The 19988-nt window shown below is 41.6% G+C and overlaps 1 protein-coding gene across 1 annotated transcript in view; it reads left to right on the forward strand.

The window, feature by feature from the left end:
• Positions 1–239: 239 nt before the first annotated feature.
• Positions 240–19988, forward strand: part of LOC126170328 (uncharacterized) — a 117638-nt gene continuing 97889 nt past the window's right edge. The window contains exons 1-2 of the mRNA XM_049920714.1: positions 240–310; positions 15583–15658. Of these exons, the coding sequence (XP_049776671.1) occupies positions 266–310; positions 15583–15658 (121 nt within the window). The 5' untranslated portion in view covers positions 240–265. The remainder of the gene's footprint in view (positions 311–15582; positions 15659–19988) is intronic.

Raw genomic sequence — 19988 nt, forward strand, 5'->3', positions numbered from 1 at the left:
GTTCTGTGCTGTCAATGACAAATCCACAAAACACGGACTCATACATGATTTTTTGACAACTGTGAAAAGAAAATTGCACCCTGACTCTGTTGTCCATACACGACGGATACGCATCGCAGTAACACCACACGTTGGACAGTGTGTGCCTTGCAGTGACAGGTGTTCCAGTGATGAATACATCCGCTTCCGGTTTCCTGCTGTATGTTATAAACTACACAGCGGGATTTTGTTAGGGCAGATACAAGGAAGACTCTAAAGGTTCGATATGTTCTATTGCTACGCTTTTACTTTCTGGTGCTTGCTGTGGCTGGTGAGAGACACGAGTTTCTTTGTCTACATTTTTATTAAGTATCATGGACATTTCATTGATTCATGTTAACATAATGTTGAAACTTTCGTGCAATTGTAACACAAATATCGCCTTGTAATTGTTTTTAAAATTACTTCGTAGGTTCAAAAAAAACAAAAAGGAAGGATGAAAATTAAGTTTTCTCTAATTAATATAACAAATACTGAAAAATCTTTAGGAACTGGTGCTCGGCATTTCGGAGGTACTTACTGAGAATCATTGTGGCAATAAAAACATTGACTAACGGATGCATGAAAAACTATTTATACGAGCTGTTTTGGCACACAATATAGATTTCCTTTGAAGACCTCATTTTTTGAGATTATACTTGCACCTTTTAACACCGCTGACTTCTCCTCTAATCTTGCTGAGAAATCCTCATTTTCCAGTATTCAAAGCTTCGTGCAGTAGACAGAGCACGAACTGTGTACAGAACATGCAAAGCTGAGGCCAAAACGACCATTTTTGATTTCACTATATAAATTATTTTCCTTGTCACTTTATTCCTTATGCTCCGTCAGATTCATAATTTGTCCGCCGCTTGTGGTCTCGCGGTAGCGTTCTCGCTTCCCGAGCACGGGGTCCCGGGTTCGATTCCCGGCGGGGTCAGGGATTTTCACCTGCCTCGAGATGACTGGGTGTTTGTGTTGTCCTCATCATTTCATCATCATCGAGGAAAGTGGCGAAATTGGACTGCGCAAAGGTTGGGAAATTGTACGGGCGCTGATAACCGCGCTGTTGAGCGCCCCACAAACCAAACATCATCATCTCTCAGATTCATAATTTTTCGATTCTGGATTCGTATGACCCCATCTTCTAATATGTTGTTAATACAGTGAAATCAGCTGCTGAGAATCTTCTGTAATGATTCATTCTAAGTGAAATATTTCTGACTTGCAACAAGAGCGGCCAGTTGTTACCAATAAGTAATGGTCATTGAAAAAAAATCGAAATTTTAAAGTGATTTTGTCTCTCTGAGATTTTCCTGAAAAATTAGTTTTAGTTATTTTATTTTGAGTTTTATTTAATATTGTGTGCTAATACCCATGACCGCTTTTGATGTTATGCTAAGATTTGATATTTTATCTTTGTTTTAACGCTCACTCCTCATTTAGGGGTTTTCGTTTTCTATTCAAAAGCGTTGTGACAAACTTTTATTAACAAACTTTTATTAACGGTATTTCGATGCTTGCCTCTTCCGCACGTATTAATTCTTTAGAAGTTTATTTCCCAGCTTGCGAAAATAAGTATGTTTGTGTGTACTATTTTTGTACTGTGTGTACTATTTTTGGTGGTCCATTAATTAAGTTCTCACTGAAAATTATTGTTTGAATATCTCCAAAGATCTCATGAAGAGAAGACATATGGCCAATTGACGTACAGTTCATGAAGATGCGTGAATAATATGTTTTTGTAAATTTACCACGTCCTGTTCTCCATCAGATTGGTAATACATCATGGTGCAAATTTAACGGGCTAAAAGTGAAAGGAGAGTCTTTGTCACATAATGATATTCTTCCTATATCTGTACATGGTGCAAAAGACCATATTTAGAGATCTGCCAACGCATGAGCTGCTAAAAAAGTATTGACATACGTAGACACAAAATGATTTTGGAACTGTCTACGAAAATCTATGTGCTTCAATGACTGCGGAAACCTTTCCAAGTGTTGGGTACTATAAAAATTAGTAATTATTACTGAGGAAAATATGGTCTTGAGTCTTCGCCATTGTGACAACTGCCAAGTGCATGATACTAAAGGATGTGTGAAAGTTACTGCAACAAACAGAAGACAGATGGCTGGATGTTGACTAGACATTAGACGTAAAAGAAGACAATGCATGCGCACCAGGCGGTTTTTAACATCTGTGAGCTCAAAATTCATGTTCCTCCAGAACAGTTCAAGGTACTTCAGTGAAGTGTGTGGAGCTAAATAAACAACATCTTCTGCTATGAAATCGCACATAATATTAATTTTTTATTAGTTTCTTTTTAATTAAATTATAGATGGACAGAAAAGTGTCAATTCCGGATCTTATCTTTCCCTATTTCTTTAAATATTGCAGCTTAAAAAAACGTTCTGTTGAAACGTATCTGTTAATGGTGATTAAATAATCCTGGTATGATAAGCTAATTGAAACGTTTTTACTCATACTTGGCCAGTCATACAGAGAGAAACTATCCTGGGCAGGGTCACCTATTGAAACGTATCTGCCAACGGGAGAGACTATACATAAGACAACTATCTTGGTAGGGTTAGCCAATTGAAATGCTGCGTGTAATTTAGTAAAGATTTACACAACGGAACTGTCACAAGAAGCACGTCCTCATATATGAGTATGGCATCAGTCACAGAGGTTACGGAAATAATAAAAAGAAATAATAATAAAAAGAATTCATTTATTTCACAATAATCAACTGGCATGGAGGAAAACTAAACATAGCGCACGTCTTCATTCAAAATAACAAATAAGACATGAAGCATTAATCTGTCTCAATTACACAAAAATACACACATGGTTGGCCCAAAAGGTACTAGGTAACATATAGGTGTTACCTCCAGAGATTGCGACTGAATTAACTTCGGACGATATTCCAGAAATATTCGCTTTACCCATGGTACAATGAGAGGTGCTGCTCAGGCATGCACAGGAACTAATACGTGCAGCTGGCAAGGTAGTGACCAAGATGTGGCATTACAAGATTCAGTTGGAATCCACGCCTTAATCGCGATAGAACTCAGGTAACTAAAATGAGAATCATGAATGCATTTTTAAGTAACATCTCACGTTTTCGCGACATTCCTAAACTTCACACCGTACCAGTCTCGGTTTAGTTGAAACACTGAATCGAGAACACTACCATTCTTCACAGATCTGGGATCAGACCCTACCTATACTGCTCTAGCATCGGACCCCGAATTTCTCGAGGACGCTTTTGTCTCCCTAATCCTGGCATCCCATCGTAAAGGAAGACCGCCGAAAACAGCGTCAGCAAACCAGGGCTCAAGGTTATTTACTGAGCTATCAGAGAGAGAAAACTTGATGTCAAATTCCCTCCTGTCTTCTGACGAGTCACAGAGAAGTTCGCGCCAAAATATTAGCCGGCAATAAAAGTTCTAGTCTTATTGTTGGTCCATGAGACAAGAAGAAATGCTAGCGCCTTCTCGTCCCTTTCTGAATATTTTCGAAATTTCTTCACCAGACTAACGTACCGCAAAGAAGAGCGCGCACTGGGCAGTACACAGGCAGACGCTCACCGCCCACGTAGGCAGAGAAAATACCATTCTCGACTCACCCGCCTCTGCTTCTTTCGCGTGTTTCAACATCACCCTATCGTAAATTTTCAAGTTTTTATTCTGAATGTAAGATCCAACGGCCTCGTATCACTAGCAATCGAGATGACAGGCATCTTATCCGAATGCCTGTAACGGATCGTGCAGCCACGTCTCGTAGGGGACGTTTGCAAGACAACAACCATCTGCACGAATAGTTCGACGACGTTTGCAGCAGCATGGACTATCAGCTCGGAGACATTGGCTGCGATTACCCTTGACGCTGCATCACAGACAGGAACGCCTGCGATGGTGTACTCAACGACGAACCTGGGTGCACGAATGGCAAAACGTCATTTTTTCGGACGAATCCAGGTTCTGTTTACAGCATCATGATAGTCGCATCCGTGTTTGGCGACATCGAGGTGAACGCACATTAGAAGCGTGTATTCGTCATCGCCATACTGGCGTATCACCCGGCGTGATGGTATGGGGTGTCATTGGTGACACGTCTCGGTCACCTCTTGTTCGCATTGACAGCACTTTGAACAGCGGACGTTACATTTCAGATGTGTTACGAACCGTGGCTCTACCCTTCATTCGATCCCTGCGATACCCTACATTTCAGCAGGATAATGCACGACCGCATGTTGCAGGTCCTGTACGGGCCTTTCTGGATACAGAAAATGTTCGACTGCTGCCCTGGCCAGCACATTCTCCAGATCTATCACCAACTGAAAACGTCTGGTCAATGGTGGCCGAGCAACTGGCTTGTCACAATACGCCAGTCACTACTCTTGATGAACTGTGGTATCGTGTTGAAGCCGCATGGGCAGCTGTACCTGTACACGTCATCCAAGCTCTGCTGGACTCAATGCCCAGGCGTATCAGCGCCAGATGTGGTTGTTCTGGGTACTGATTTCTCAGGATCTATGCACCCAAACTGCGTGAAATTGTTATCACTTGTCAGTTGTAGTATAATATATTTGTGCAATGAATACCCGTTTATCATCTGCATTTCTTCTTGGGGTAGCAATTTTAATGACCAGTAGTGTATTTCATTTTTAGACATACATATTGGGAGAAGAGCAGTCAGGGAGATTATGTCATGTAGTGGGCGAGGTTTTGTTGTATAAGGAATGGGGTGGGAGCAGGCGTGCAGGAGAGGAAGGAGGCCCTTTTAAGATTTTGTTCATAACGCTTTTGTAGGGAGATAAATGGCCAGTAGAATCGTTGTCCAAGATAGCTTCCGCTGCTTCATGATCACTACCTTCGACACTCTAAAAAGTTTCTGCTAATCCTCAAAATCGTCTCAAATAAATAAAAATTAAATTCTCTTCGTTGGTGAACGCATCACTTGAGAACGACTGGACCGGTTAGACTGTTTCTTTAAAAAAATGTTCGTAATAATCCGAATGCGGCCTTCAGGCTGTCGCAATAAACCACTGGAAAGATAGCTTTTTTGTTTTGATTGTTTACTTGAACATCGATCTTGCGATCTAAATCTACCTGTAAATAAATCATTGTTATTTCAAATTTAACGGAATAAAATAAAGCATTTGATTGACATGAAATTCTGACCTAATTCAATTGAGACTTAAGTTCTGGAACAAAACCACATGGTTCCAAGTCAATCAAATTCCAGGCACATCACACATTTCAGTTTTGCATTGAGGAAAGAAATCACGTCGCATGTAAAATCTCCCATTGGCGGTCTTCTAAATGTAAGCCTCCTCAAATAGAATACCCAGGTCCACAATCGTTAATAAATACAATCATCAATCAAAAATACTTTTATTTCTCATTTTTACTTTGTTTAGACATTGCCAATAGCTTTTCACGACGCCAAAAAGCTATCACAAACAAATGTATTGAAATTTGGACATGACATCGTCTGTCAGACGAGGTAGTTTGATATCAATCTGGTGTGGTGAGTTCTGTATGTATCTATCATATTTCATTGATTTCAAGTCAGTGAAACATACGTTGAATAATCGTAGAAACACGTTTATTTCTTGTGTAGATTCTTAACTGCCTCATTGGTGTATACGAAAACAAAACTTTTCTCACATTGTAGATTCTTTGGTGTGCGCAATTTCTCGGCAGACAAGATGGTCCAGAGTTCCAGATTTATCTATTTTGCTATGCGATAAGACGCTACCTCATTGTCTGTCTCTTAGAAATACTAGAGGCCGCAGATGTCCAGTGGTTCTTGAAGTGGTGTTGAGTTAACACAACTGTACTCGTACTTTTGAGTGACGACAGCTTTCTGGAGAAGCTCTTTGCAGTTTCCTTCGCTAGTTAGATCCACACGGGTCGGCCAAAAGCAACAGAAATTCATCTTAGTTTTGAGTTGACTGTCACATACGTATTGGGTGACGATATTTCTATGACCATATTTCCATGACCATTGAAACGTATTGAAATAACGTTTAACGGCACAGAGTACACCTGGTTTCATTATCGTCAAAACCCAGTACTCACAGAATGAATAAAAACTGGCATACCTTTAATTAGACGCACGAGCCAATTCAAGTTAACAATTGCAAACTAAGAATCGTCCGTCTATATTATCGGTAGAAGATAGGCTTCAAGGAATGTACTTCAGCTAGTAGGTAACAGCACTGGTTCGGTAACGCACTGGGTCGTATTTAGTTAGAATTTCTCACAATCCTGACGCGATGCAATGACATTATAGCACTGACGTACACTCTAAGACAAAGAAACTTCGCTCCACGAAGGAATTGTCTGAATAAGACGGAAATCAGTAGATGTGATTTACATGTACAGACAAACAAATGGCCGGCCGCGGTGGTCTAGCGGTTCTGGCGCTGCAGTCCGGAACCGCGGGACTGCTACGGTCGCAGGTTCAAATCCTGCCTCGGGCATGGGTGTGTGTGATGTCCTTAGGTTAGTTAGGTTTAAGTAGTTCTAAGTTCTAGGGGACTTATGACCTAAGATGTTGAGTCCCATAGTGCTCAGAGCCATAGCCACAAACAAATGATTATAATGATTACCTGTCATTGTCAGCTGTATTGGAGGCGATCTCAGAATCTTACCACGGTTGTTCTTTGTTACGCACTACTGGCATAAAGTTGCCTGGGAGTAGAAGGAGACGGCCAAACAAGGGCTGAACATCATTCGTATGAAGACTTTTACTAACACTTACCAGCTAAATAACTTTATTAATTAGGCCGGCAGGACCTTGATATATTAAGACAAAACTGTCAAATAAAGTTACTTAAAAACAATTACTGATAACCCATCAACAATTTACCAGATATTTCAGTGAGATCAAATAAGGAAAGGTTATGGTGTTAATTCAGATACTTGTTCTCAACTCTCCAAAAGTCATTCATGGTAACATGAAGTGTGAAAACTCGGATGTACAACAAATGTTATTCTCTCTTCAAAAATATACCAATCTTTTGTGCCACTGGTTACTATTGTTGAAATATTTACAGCTTTTTTTTTAATAAGGGAAGCGAGATAATATTTCACCAATTGAAGTTATAAAAACAATCTCTTCAAAGGTTCTGAGAAAACAGTCCTCAGATACGTAGACCGCAAACATTTATTGAAATTGTTTTACTAAAATACAACAAATAATGGAGGTGCACCTAAAATTTAATTAAAAGGAAACAGTCAAAGCTGTTCAATATGAAACCACCACACGTCGGCCTGGTAGTCTCGGGAATGAACCCGATATTACTCAGGGCACACACTGTTCACCATACTTCTTGTTTCCGAAGCAAACAGTGGGAACACTCCCAAAGGCACGAACATACAGTGATAGCCTGATGAACAGAAAAGCAATATTTAAGGAGAAAGAGAAAAACTTAAGTCGTCATATTACACGCTAACAGTGTAGACAAACGTTTGTGAAAAATCGCTAAAAGATAATAAGGCAATTGGCCAAGGTAATCACCCCCACTTGCACCTGATAGTACGGAAGTTCAGCGGCCAAGTAAGATTCAGCTTCAAATCACGCCACGAGACGGAAACCGTAAAAACTTAAGGGCGCACGACGGTAAACATAGATGGAAGAAAAACACGAAAGGTTGGCTGATGAACCTCACCTAAGCCAACACAAACTTTTATTGGAAGTATAACCCACCAAAATACAAGCGACAAGAATTGCTCCGATGAGGCACATGAGCTTGTAGGCTCCAAATAACTAAAGAAAGCGACTTGGCGATTTAGTACAAAAGGTACTAGGAAAAATGTTTTGGACGTCTCAGTTAATGAAACTTAACATACAAGAAATTTACAAAACCCTAATAATTTAAAATACGCAATCAAGTAATAACGCTGTGACAGTTGCCAAATGGAAGCTCCTCAAATCAGCTGGTCAGACACAGGAACAGGTAAAGCCGCGCAGGGTAGCCATGTGGTCTGAGGCACCTTGCGCGCGGCGCCCCCCATCAGAGGTTCGAGTCCTCCCTCGGGCATGGGTGTGTGTGTTGTTCTAAGCGTAAGTTAGTTTTAGATTAAGTAGTATGTAATCCTGGCGACCGCTGACCTCAGCAGTTTGGTCCCTTAGGAACTTAACCACCACCAGGCAACAACAAATCTCAGCAGTTTGGTCCCTTAGGAACTTAACCACCACCAGGCAACAACAAATACAGGAGACTGGGCTTAGTCCAATTTAGAAGCAGCAGGACCAAAACAAGCACAGGAAGTGAACCAGTCAAAATTATCGTGCTCACAGCTGGTAGTAAGGTCAGCGTTTACGGATGCTGCAGCGAAGCAACGAACTAAAAGTAGCTCACTGAGTATACAAAGTCACTGTGGAATGACAAGCAGTAGAAAACTTGGAGCTGTCAGGATACATGTAGATGTCGACAAGCCACGCCTCATATCCAGACCTGGTCAGCCAAAGGAATAATGTGTCCACTCCCATTTCCGGAAAGGTTTTTCAACAGAAAATGCCATATATGCTTTCACCAATCAAATTTTGAATGATCTGAATAACCGAACACCACCCATTGGGATTTTTTGTGATCTCTCAAAGGCTTTTGATTGTGTAAATCATGAAAATCTGCTAGACAAGCTCAAGTATTGTGGCATGAGTGGGACAGTGCACGGATGGTTTAATTCGTACCTAACTGGAAGAGTGCAGAAAGTTGAAATAAGCAGTTCTCATAATATGCAAAGATCAGCACATTCCTCAAACTGGGGAACTATCAAGAATGGGGTTCCACAAGGGTCGGTCTTGGGTCCTTTGTTGTTCTTAATATATATTTATGACTTGCCATTCTATATTCATGAAAAGGCAAAGTTGTTCTCTTTGCTGATGATACAAGTATAGTAATCACACCTGACAAACAAGAATTAACTGATGAAATTGTCAATAATGTCTTTCAGAAAATTAGTAAGTGGTCCCTTGTAAACGGACTCTCACTGAATTTTGATAAGACACAGTACATACAGTTCCGTACAGTAAATGGTATGACACCATTAATAAATATAGACCTTAATCAGAAGCGTATAGCTAAGGTAGAATAATCAAAATTTTTAGGTGTGTCCATTGATGAGAGATTAAATTGGAAGAAACACATTGATGATCTGCTGAAACGTTTGAATTCAGCTACTTATGCAATAAGGGTCATTGCAAATTTTGGTGATAAACATCTTAGTAAATTAGCTTACTACGCCTATTTTCACTCATTGCTTGCATACGGCATCATATTCTGGGGTAATTCATCACTGAGGAGTAAAGTATTTATTGCACATAAGCGTGTAATCAGAATAATAGCTGGAGTCCACCCAAGATCATCCTGCAGACATTTATTTAAGGATCCAGGGATATTCACAGTAGCTTCTCAGCATATATACTCTCTTATGAAATTTGTTATTAACAACCAAATCCAATTCAAAAGTAATAGCAGTGTGCATAACTACAATACTAGGAGAAAGGATGATCTTCACTATTCAAGATTAAATCTAACTTTGGCACAGAAAGGGGTGAATTATACTGGCACTAAAGTCTTTGGTCACTTACCAAATAGTATCAAAAGTCTGACAGATAACCAACAAGTATTTAAGAAGAAATTAAAAGAATTTCTGAATGACAACTCCTTCTACTCCATAGAGGAATTTTTAGATATAAATTTAAAAAAACATAATATTGTTATATTAACTTAATTATATAGTTAAATTAACTTAATTATGTTGTTAAATTAACTTAATTATGTCATGTATTGGAAAATTTGACTCGTTCCAGATCATTACGAAATATCGTATTCATGATCCATGGAACTAGTATTAATCTAATCTAATTCAGCGCAAGTCCGTCGTGTGCAGAAGATGCCTAACCAGACCAACTTGGAAGGCACACGGACGGTAGAACAAACAGCCAGCTCGTTGCCCCGCAGGCCTGGGCTCTTCGTCCTTCTACACTGACTGCCTGTACCCGGAAAACGGTCTCAACGGCACTCGCGGCGAACGTGCCACGCCCCCTTCAGACCACAGAGTGTGTTCCATGGACGTGGCTCGAGCAAAGATTTATTCTTCTTACTATGGAAGTTTATCGGCCCTGATCGCATTTTACCGTGTTTAAACAATTAACTGCAGTTTAAGAAAAATTGAATGATTTATTCAAGAAGAAGAGCTTCACAAATTGAGCAAGTCAATATCTCGTTGCTCCACCTCTGGCCCTTATGCAAGCAGTTATTCGGCTTGGCATTCATTAATAGAGTTGTTAGATGTCCTCCTGAGGAGTATTGTGCCAAATTTTGTCCAATTGGCGCGTTAGAGCGTCAGAATCCCAAGCTGGTTGGAAGACCCTGCCCATAACACTCCAAACGTTCTCAATGGGGGAGAGATCTGGCGACCTTGTTGGCCAAGGCAGAGTTTGGCAAGCACGAAGAAAAGCTGTAGAAACTCTCGCCGTGTGTGGGTGGGTATTGTCTTACTGAAATGTAAACCCAGGAAGGCTTGCCATAAAGGGCAACAAAATTGGACGTAGAATATCGTCAACGTACCCCTGTGTTGTAAGGGTGACGTGGATGACAACCAAAGGGGTCCTGCTATGAAAACGAATGGCGCCCCAGACGATCACTCCCGATTGTCGGGAGGTATGACGGGCGACAGTCAAGTTGGTATCCCACAGTTGTCAAGGACGTCTACAAATACGTCTTCACTGATCATCCGGGCTCAGTTCGAAGAGCGACTCCTCAATGATGATAATTCTGTTCCACTCATGAGATTCCAGGCCGAATTTGCGCGACATCACTGCAAATGGGCTTGTTGGCGTACGGAGGTGAATGGTAGTCGGCACAAGGGGCGCTGTAAGCTCAGCCCCCTTTCTCTGAGCCGCAAGTTAATGGTCCTTGTGGTCTCTGAAGCCACCAGTTGCACGCCGGACCGATGATATTGATGAATCTGTGGCCGTGACTGCGTCTGTGATGATTGCTCAGTTTTCACATCCTGTCGCCTTTCTAGGTCGACCGTTTCCTTCTTGACTCTTGTGTTCGGCCATGCTTCACCCATTCTTACCATCATCATCGAATAGTGACATCGCTCCTATTCAAATGTAGAGCGATTTACCCATTACTCCGGCTGGCCATTTTGCGCCCAACTACACGTCCTCTCTCAAATGCTGAGGTCTGCGTATATCGTTCACGTTCCCTTCTGCAAGGCATAGTTACTATCCAACTGAGTATACGAAACGTAACTCGCAAAGACCTTATATCGTGGCATCAACGTGTGCCTCGTTTATTTGCCTTGTCAGCTGCATGGTGCAATTGCTCTGCAGCGCCACACATTCATCCACTGACCGCCAAAGTTTATAGATTTGCATTTTATGCCGATATCTCTATGAATATCGATTTGTGACCATTGCTCTCATGGGATAACATTTTTATGGAGACTTAGTCTCTCTCAGATTTATCTTCGATAAGGATAAAAGCTGAAGCAATGAATTAAAATTTATGTCGCAGCTGGGACTTGAACAAGGGCCTCCTGCTGACTGGGGTGCTATTCCAATGTCGGAGAGCCTCGGCTACAGTAACAATGTGAGAAGGGGAAAATGGGCTGAGCATTTGAATTCAAGTCTGTATTATGGAGGGCATTTGACGTACATAGTCCGTGCAGAGGTGGTAACCACAGTGCTCTAGTGGTGTAATGAGCCCATCTGCCTAATAAGCAGGAGACCTGAGTTCAAGTCCCGGTTGTGGCACAAATTGTAATTCATTGCTTCAGCTTCTATCCTTATTGTATAATAACATGTAATTAATCTATGCCTTATCTCTGATTAAAGCTAGTACAAACTTAGTTTAAAGAGTGTCCAGTGCGTTCTCAAAGTTTGTAAGTTCCAGTAAAAGCGAACAGTCATACTCATTGCATCAATCTGTTAATTCATTCATAACTTGCCAATGGTCAGCTGCGCTTAATCGCCTTTGAAGGCCAGCTGCTTTCTTTGACGATTAAGATAAGTGATTTTTTTGTATGATACACGAGGACAAATTTTAGTGAATATCTTGCAATTGTGACTGTGGTGATCTAGCACATAGCGCGCTAGGCTCCGGTCCTGGAGGGCCTGCATCCAATCCTGGGTAGGGGAGGCGACTTTTCTTCGTTCCAGTACCTCCAGAACGGCCGCAGGTCCACTCAGCCTGCTATCAGATTAGTACTGCGTATCGTTCCCATGGGCATAAGGCGGCTGGGATGATGGGCCCTCCATCTTCCCTCTCTTGGTGCCTCGGCGAAGAAAGGCTTCACTCTGCCTGCAGCAAGCAGGGTTGCCATATCTAGCTGCGACCTCGCTGGGACACACTGAGATGAGTGTGTAGAATTGAAATAAAAAATTTATTTAACGAAATTACTTTTTTGTTTAGAACACAATTACATGGAAATTGTTGGGGCAGAATTAATTGGTACACCACATTTTTTGGAAGATTTCATCTTTTTCACCAATTCTTTTTTCTCTTTTACCTACTTATAAAACTCCATGCAAGTCAGCTTTTAGTTATACTGGCACTATTAGATCGATTCCAGTCTCTGGCAGCAGTCGATTTCTTTCATCAGTTCACTGGGCGGACATCAGCGAAAATACTCTTTCCACATACTCTTTCCTCAGTGGCGTTGAGTGGAGGAACAGAAAACAAATACTCGTATAATTTTAGCAGCAAGCATTTTTGTTTAGGATTTTCGGTTTCGTTAAGAAAGTAAATCCACCTTTCTTCTATACAGTCTTTAGACTTCCGCTTTTCTGAATCACATTTAGTTTCTAAAAAGCTCTTGACGTGTATACATTACTGAAAACAATTGTCACTTGAAATATTCACACCATTTTTAGTCAGGTATATAATAGTGTTTTCAATCATCACCCAGTCAGGGGTTTCAGATAGCATCATCCACTCAAATACTTGATATTTATTGAAAGAAATAGCCCATTTCTCTGTAATTCATTTGTTTGTACAGCCTGAACATCGGAGTTGGATGCTGTGAGCTGCTCTGGTTGGTTCCTTTTATTCTCACTAGGATGTAATTAAAGCTTCTTTCATCGTTCCTTAGTAGAATTATCGAACGCAGCCATCCACTCATTCAGTTACAATGTCCAGCCACATTAACGTGACCACCTTTCGAACGCCTGAATAACCATCCTTTGCAATGCGGACTGCTGCGTGATGTGCAGGAAGATAGCTAATGAGGTTCTGCAAGGTACCAACAAGGATACGGAGCTGTCTGACCTTCAGTGCGCTAGATTTCTCGGTTGAGGATCCACAGCGCGAACAGCCAGACTGAAGTTATTCCACAGATTCTCTATTGGGTTTAAATGCAGGGTGTTCGGTAGCCATGGAAATCTAGTAAAATCATCCCGGTGCTCTTCGAACCATGCTCGTACACTACAACCTGTGTGATACTTTGCATTGTCCTGCTGGTAGATGCCCTTGTACCAAGGACAAACAGACTACATGTAGGGATGGATATGATCCCGAACGATAGATACATACTTGCGTTGATCCATTGCGCCTTCCAGAATGACGAGATCACCCAGTGAATGCTATGAACACATTCCCCAAACAATAATGCTTCCTTCTCCGGTCTGAACCCTTCCCACTATTATTGCAGGATGTTTGCTTTGAAGCATTTCACGCTGTACACTGCAATGGCCATCTACTAAAGACGCCACCCGCTGACACTCGGTAGATGTCCAGTTGTGGTGTTGGCGTGCATATTCCAGCCTTCGTCGCCGATGAACAGCAGTCAGCAAGGGTCCGTGAACCGGGCGCCTGTTGGGGGGGGGGGGGGGGGGGCATGAGCACCAACATTTTGTGAACGGTTATTGAGGAGGTACTGTTGGTAGCCCTTGTTTTATTTGGGCAGTCAGTCGGTTAACAGTTGCACCCGTCTATTCACCCGTCCAGATTTCCACAGCCATCATTCACCTCTGTCATCTGTGGTCCATGGCGCACCACAGCTGCCTCGACGCTGGCTTTGGATAGCGCCATTTTGTCATGCACGGTATAGTTTAACCACGGGACATGTGAACTGTTTAGAAACTTAGTGTTTCGGTAATTTTTTCACCCTTGTCCTGAAAATCACTGCTCATGCCCTTCTGGACCTCAGGTAAATCGTCCCATTTCCGCATTACCACAAATAGAGCACTGTTTTACGCGTCATCCCCATACGCTTTATACACTACTGGCCATTAAAATTGCTACACCAAGAAGAAATGCAGATGATACACGGGTATTCATTGGACAAATATATTATACTAGAACTGACATGTCATTACATTTTCACCCAATTTGGGCGCATAAATCCTGAGAAATCAGTACCCAGAACAACCACATCTGGCCGTAATAACGGCCTTGATACGCCTGGGCACTGAGTCAAACAGAGCTTGGATGGCGTGTACAGGTACAGCTGCCCATGCAGCTTCAACACGATACCACAGCTCATCAAGAATAGTGACTGGCGTATTCTGACGAGCCAGTTGCTCGGCCACCATTGACCAGAAGTTTTCAATTGGTGAGAGATCTGGAGAATGTGCTGGCCAGGGCAGCAGTCGAACATTTTCTGTATCCAGAAAGGCCGTTACAGGACCTGCAACATGCGGTCGTGCATTATCTTGCTGAAATGTAGGGTTTCACAGGGATCGAATGAAGAGTAGAGCCACGGGTCGTAACACATCTGAAATGTAACGTCCACTGTTCAAAGTGCCGTCAAAGCGAACAAGAGGTGACCGAGACGTGTAACCAATGGCACCCCATACCATCACGCCGGGTGATACGCCAGTATAGCGATGACGAATACACGCGCTTCCAATGCTCGTTCACTGCTATGTCGCCAAACACGGATGCGACCATCATGATGCTGTAAAAAGAACCTGGATTCATCCGAAAAAATGACGTTTTGCCATTCGTGCACCCACGTTCGTTGTTGCGTAAACCATCGCAGACGCTGCTGCCAAGGGTAACCACAGCCATGGTCTCCGAGCTGATAGTCCATGCTGCTGCAAACGTCGTCGAACTGTTCGTGCAGATGGTTTGTCCTTTATCAAAGTCGGAAACGTGATGGTACGCATTTCTCCTCTTTACACGAGTCATCACAACAACGTTTCACCAGGCAACGCCGGTCAACTGCTGTTTGTGTATGAGAAATCGTTTGGAAACTTTACTCATGTCAGCACGCTGTAGGTATCGCCACCGGCGCCAACTTGTGTGAATGCTCTGAAAAGCTGATCAGTTGTATAACATAGCGTCGTCTTCCTGTTGGCTAAATTTCGCGTCTGTAACACGCCAACTTCGAGGTGTAGCAATTTTAATGGCCAGTAGTGTACATCCTCCACTGCTAGTACTGCCATCTGGCGTTATTACACGCTGAAGTCGCACATAGGCGTTGGTGACGCTAATGTGACTGGACCGAGCACATCCATCATTAAATAATTATAAGGGCAGATTTTATCTTACGTCTAAAGTAAAACACACATCATGTTGTTCATTGCAGGTCTTTCACCCTTCCGTGAACTGCAGCGATTTGAGTACTTGGAGAGAATGCAACGAAACGTATCCTGTTTCTGATGGTAAGTCTGAAAATACCGACTTACTCATTTAGCTCTAGGTTCATTCTCTCACTCCTTAGCCTCTTCCATTGGCCTCGGTAGCTGCCCACGTTATTGTGAGTTCCCAGGCTCTCCAGGTCTTTCTTGACTCCACCTATCCATCTGAATTTTCCTATATGAAGAGGCCTCGTACCCTGCAACTTCCCTTGTATGCTGTCTTCAACATCCTTTTTTCTCTCCACAGTACCTGTCCCAGCCATTCGTTTCTTCTACTCTCTACTACAGCTGTCACATCTGATTCATTTAACAGCGGGTGGATTTCTTTGTTTTCCCATCTTCTAAAAATTCCATTTCCTGAGACTGGTCCAACGATTTTTATTAACACCTTGTTTTCTAAAGTCATAATTTTTCTCTCCATTTGCTTGCTTAGTGCCCAAGTTCCAGCCCCATATATTAACACTGGCCATACAGTTATCTTGTAAATGCGGAGTTTTGTTGTTCTTGTTAATAGTTTTCTGCTGGACAGTTTGTCCATTGAGAATAGCCACCTCTCTGCATATTTTATTCGGTTCGTTATTTCCTCTTCTATGTTGGTGTATGCATTGACAGTAGTTTCTAGATTCTGGATGGACCTAGTCCTCTTAAATTCCATGTCTTCTATTGTCAGTGATCCATCTGTTTCCTCTTCATTGTTTATTGTTACAGTCATACATTGTTTTATCTGATTATTCTCAGATCCACTTTTTGTGATTACGCTATTAGCACTTAAGTTGTTCTTATTAGTTCCAATTCCTCCTCCGCTATAACGGTAGTATTATCGGCAAAATGCTAACAGTTTCACTTGACCACCTAATTTACACTTTTTTCCAACTGATGTCGCTCTTTTTTCTGTCTTCTCCAATAGCAAGGTAAATAGGCTGGAGGAGATGCAGTGTTCCTGTTTGTCACTTGTCTCCACTGTAAAACATTTGGACTTCCTACCGTCAAATATCACTTCAGTTTTCTCACTGTACATTTTGGTCAGCCTGATCAGTTTCGAAGGTACACCTGATTCTTCCATTATCTTCTATATGCGTTTCTGTGGATAATTCGTACATATTATCAATTACTTGCCTGAGAATGAATATTTATTCCTTTGCTGAAATGCCTTATCGAAATCCGACCTGATGCTCTTCAAGGTGTTCCTCTACATATGGTAACAGCCTTAGTAAGAGAATGCAAACAAAGATCTTGTACACACTGCATAGTAACGATATATGCAACTGTAATTCTCAAACTTGGTTCTGTTTCCTTTCTTATGTATTGAACATAGTACTACTTGTTGCCATTCAAAACCGCAGAATCATTCTACACGATGCTTTTCTGCATACTTCTTCGCCTTGTTTCGGTGGTTCTATTGTCATATCATCGGTTCCAGGAGCCTTATTGTTCTTCATTTGCTTTAGAAATTCATCCGTTTCCCTCACATTAGACTCTCCACTTTTGGTCTGGTCCTTCCATAGGTCTTTGTTTCCTCATATCTTTTGCTACAGCGACACTCAACAGTTCTTTGAAATAGTCCTTCCATAAGTTCATGCCCTCTTCTTGGCCGGCCATCAAGTCTCCTTCATTGTTCTCCATCGTTGAAATGTTTCATTTGTAACCCCCCAAGAAAAATCTTACATAGCTATACAATCCTCTTACATTGTTCTTGTCTTTGTCTTTTTCAGCTTTTTCTAATTGCTTGTTGATGAACTGCCTCTTTCCTCTTCCTATTGCTTTCCTAGTTCCTCTTGATGCCTTTGAATATTCTTCTCTACACTGTAGAGCATCGTCACTTAGCATCCTCTGTTTGTACTCTTTTCTCTTCTTTGTCACCTCTTAGCACTCCTTATTGTACTATATTTTATCCCTCCCTTTCCTTTCTTGCATTTTTTGGTGTTCCATCACAGTGTCAAACATTACAGGTATGAATGTTTCCCGACTTTTTTTTCTTCCTCTTTTCTTTCTCCTTTTTCTTCTACTTCTTCCAGAATTTGAAATCAATCCTGTAGCCTTACCTTGTATTCACTCCTTATGTCCTCATTAACTGAGTACCCATGTGTGTATTTATTTCATTTCTATTACTCCTTCTCCTCACCTCTCTCTATCCATCTCCTCTGCCCCCCCTCAGCCCAAATATTTCCACCACCTCCACCAACTGCTTGCTATCCATCTCCTCCCACCTCCCCCTCTCTATCTATCTGCTACTCCCTCCTCTCTTTGTCCATTTCCTCCTCACCCTCACTCCATCCTTTTCCTCTTTCCTTTCTGTGTCCATTTGCTCTTCCCCCTCTCACTGTCCATGTTCACCGATTCCTTTCTCTGTCCATCTCCCCCTCCCCCTCTCACTATGTCATACAATGGTGTAATTTTTTAGGTACATTCAGCGGCATATGTGGATACTGTCTCCTAAATGAGTTATGAAAAGAATTAGCAGCAAAGAAATAGTAATGAATTTAAACATCATGACATCACGCCTGATGTGACAGTTTTGCTGCATGAACGGCGAAAATAAATAAAGTAAGCGATACATATTTTTCCTTTCGTTATTTCGTTGGGGTTGTAAGAAAGAAAGTTTCGTAAAGGTTTGAATGTCTGTGTCAAGTTTGTTGCTAGTCACTAAGTGCTCTCATTCTCAAATAATGGAATGTTCAAATGTGTGTGAAATCTTATGGGACTTAACTGCTAAGGTCATCAGTCCCTAAGCTTACACACTACGTAAACTAAATTATCTTAAGGACAAACACACACACACACCCATGCCCGAGGGAGGACTCGAACCTCTGCTGGTACCAGCTGCTCAGTCCATGACTGCAGCGCCTTAGACCGCTCGGCTAACAAATAATGGACAGTGCACATAATAGCTATATGTTATGCAACAAATAGTGTGGAAGTATGGATTAAACATATCGAAGATTGTATAAGCATTTTATTTATTACTTTCAATCGTATCACGTAGCACATATCAGCCAATAAAAGCATTTTTACAAACATTATAAACTCCCAAAGGCAAAGAGTAAATAGCTTGTCCAAAGAGTAAATACTTTCCCCTGATTCGCGTAATATTCTTCAAATCAATAACCATGTATCGTACAACATACTTTCTAAAGTAGCTCATGTTCTTCCTCAGGGTTCAGGCTATCTCTGTACCAAATGTTATCTAAATCGATTCATTGGGTTAGTAATAATAAACTTAAACGTCATGCATGATGCACAGTTTTTCACTCATCTCAGCGTTTATGGTGCCGTAAAAACTATATATCATACAATGATATAATTTTACAGATACATTCAGTAGTATATGCGAACACTTTCTGCATAATGAGTCACGAATACAGTGAGTACTAAAGAAGGAATAAATTAAAACGTCAAGCCTGATGCGACACTGAACCGCGAAAACATAGTAAGCGATAAACTGTTTTCCTTCTTCATTTTGTTGGGGAGTGTCAGCGAGAAAAAGTTTCGTGAAGGTTTGAAATTATGTTTAAAGTTTGTTGCAAGTCCCTAAGTGCTCTTGATGAATTAAATCTAAATGTTGGCATGTCGTGGCCTGTACTTCATTTTCACCCTCACCCTTAGTCTTATAACAGGAAGGTGGTTCTTACCACTACAGCGATTCTTTCTAGACAGTAAGTGATATGTGTACCAAATTTGGTTGAAATCGGTTGCTTGATTTTGGAAGAGATGTGGAACACACATTCTAACATACATTTTTATAATATGTATCAGCTGAGTACCCGTCATTTCCCAGCTACATATTTATTCCTCCCCCTGCCCCACTCTTTGTCTGCCTCATTTCCCCCTCCCCATCTCTCTGTCCAACTCCTCCACCAACCCTCTCTCAATCCATCTTTTCCTCTCCCCTTCTCTCTGTCCATCTGTCCATCTCGTTCTCTTCCCTTTCTCTATCCATTTGCCCATCCCCCTGCTCGCTCATATCTGTGTCCATGTAATCCTTCCCCCTTTCTGTCTGACCATCTCTCCGTCACCCCTTCTGCCTCCACATAGTCACCACCGCTCCAGTAGGAGGCTGCTGGTTCTTATTCCCGCAGTATTTCTTTCCAGATTCAAGTTTGGCTGAAATCGATCCAGGGGTTTAGGAGGAGCTTTTCGTCACCAGCTTTGCAACAAAATGCACTTGTCCCATATATTTAACACACTTACATTACACATATACCTGTATTTCACCTGTATCTCTAGCGAGTTTGCTCCTGCAGTTTCGTTTGCACACAGCTCAGTCTCTGATGTCATGTCTCCTGAACAGTTTGTTGTACAACATATACTATTGCAATCATATTCAGTGTTATATTTGAGTACTGCCTGCAAAATG

This window comes from Schistocerca cancellata, chromosome 1, assembly GCF_023864275.1.
Source record: "Schistocerca cancellata isolate TAMUIC-IGC-003103 chromosome 1, iqSchCanc2.1, whole genome shotgun sequence".
NCBI classification, from domain to species: Eukaryota; Metazoa; Arthropoda; class Insecta; order Orthoptera; family Acrididae; genus Schistocerca; species Schistocerca cancellata.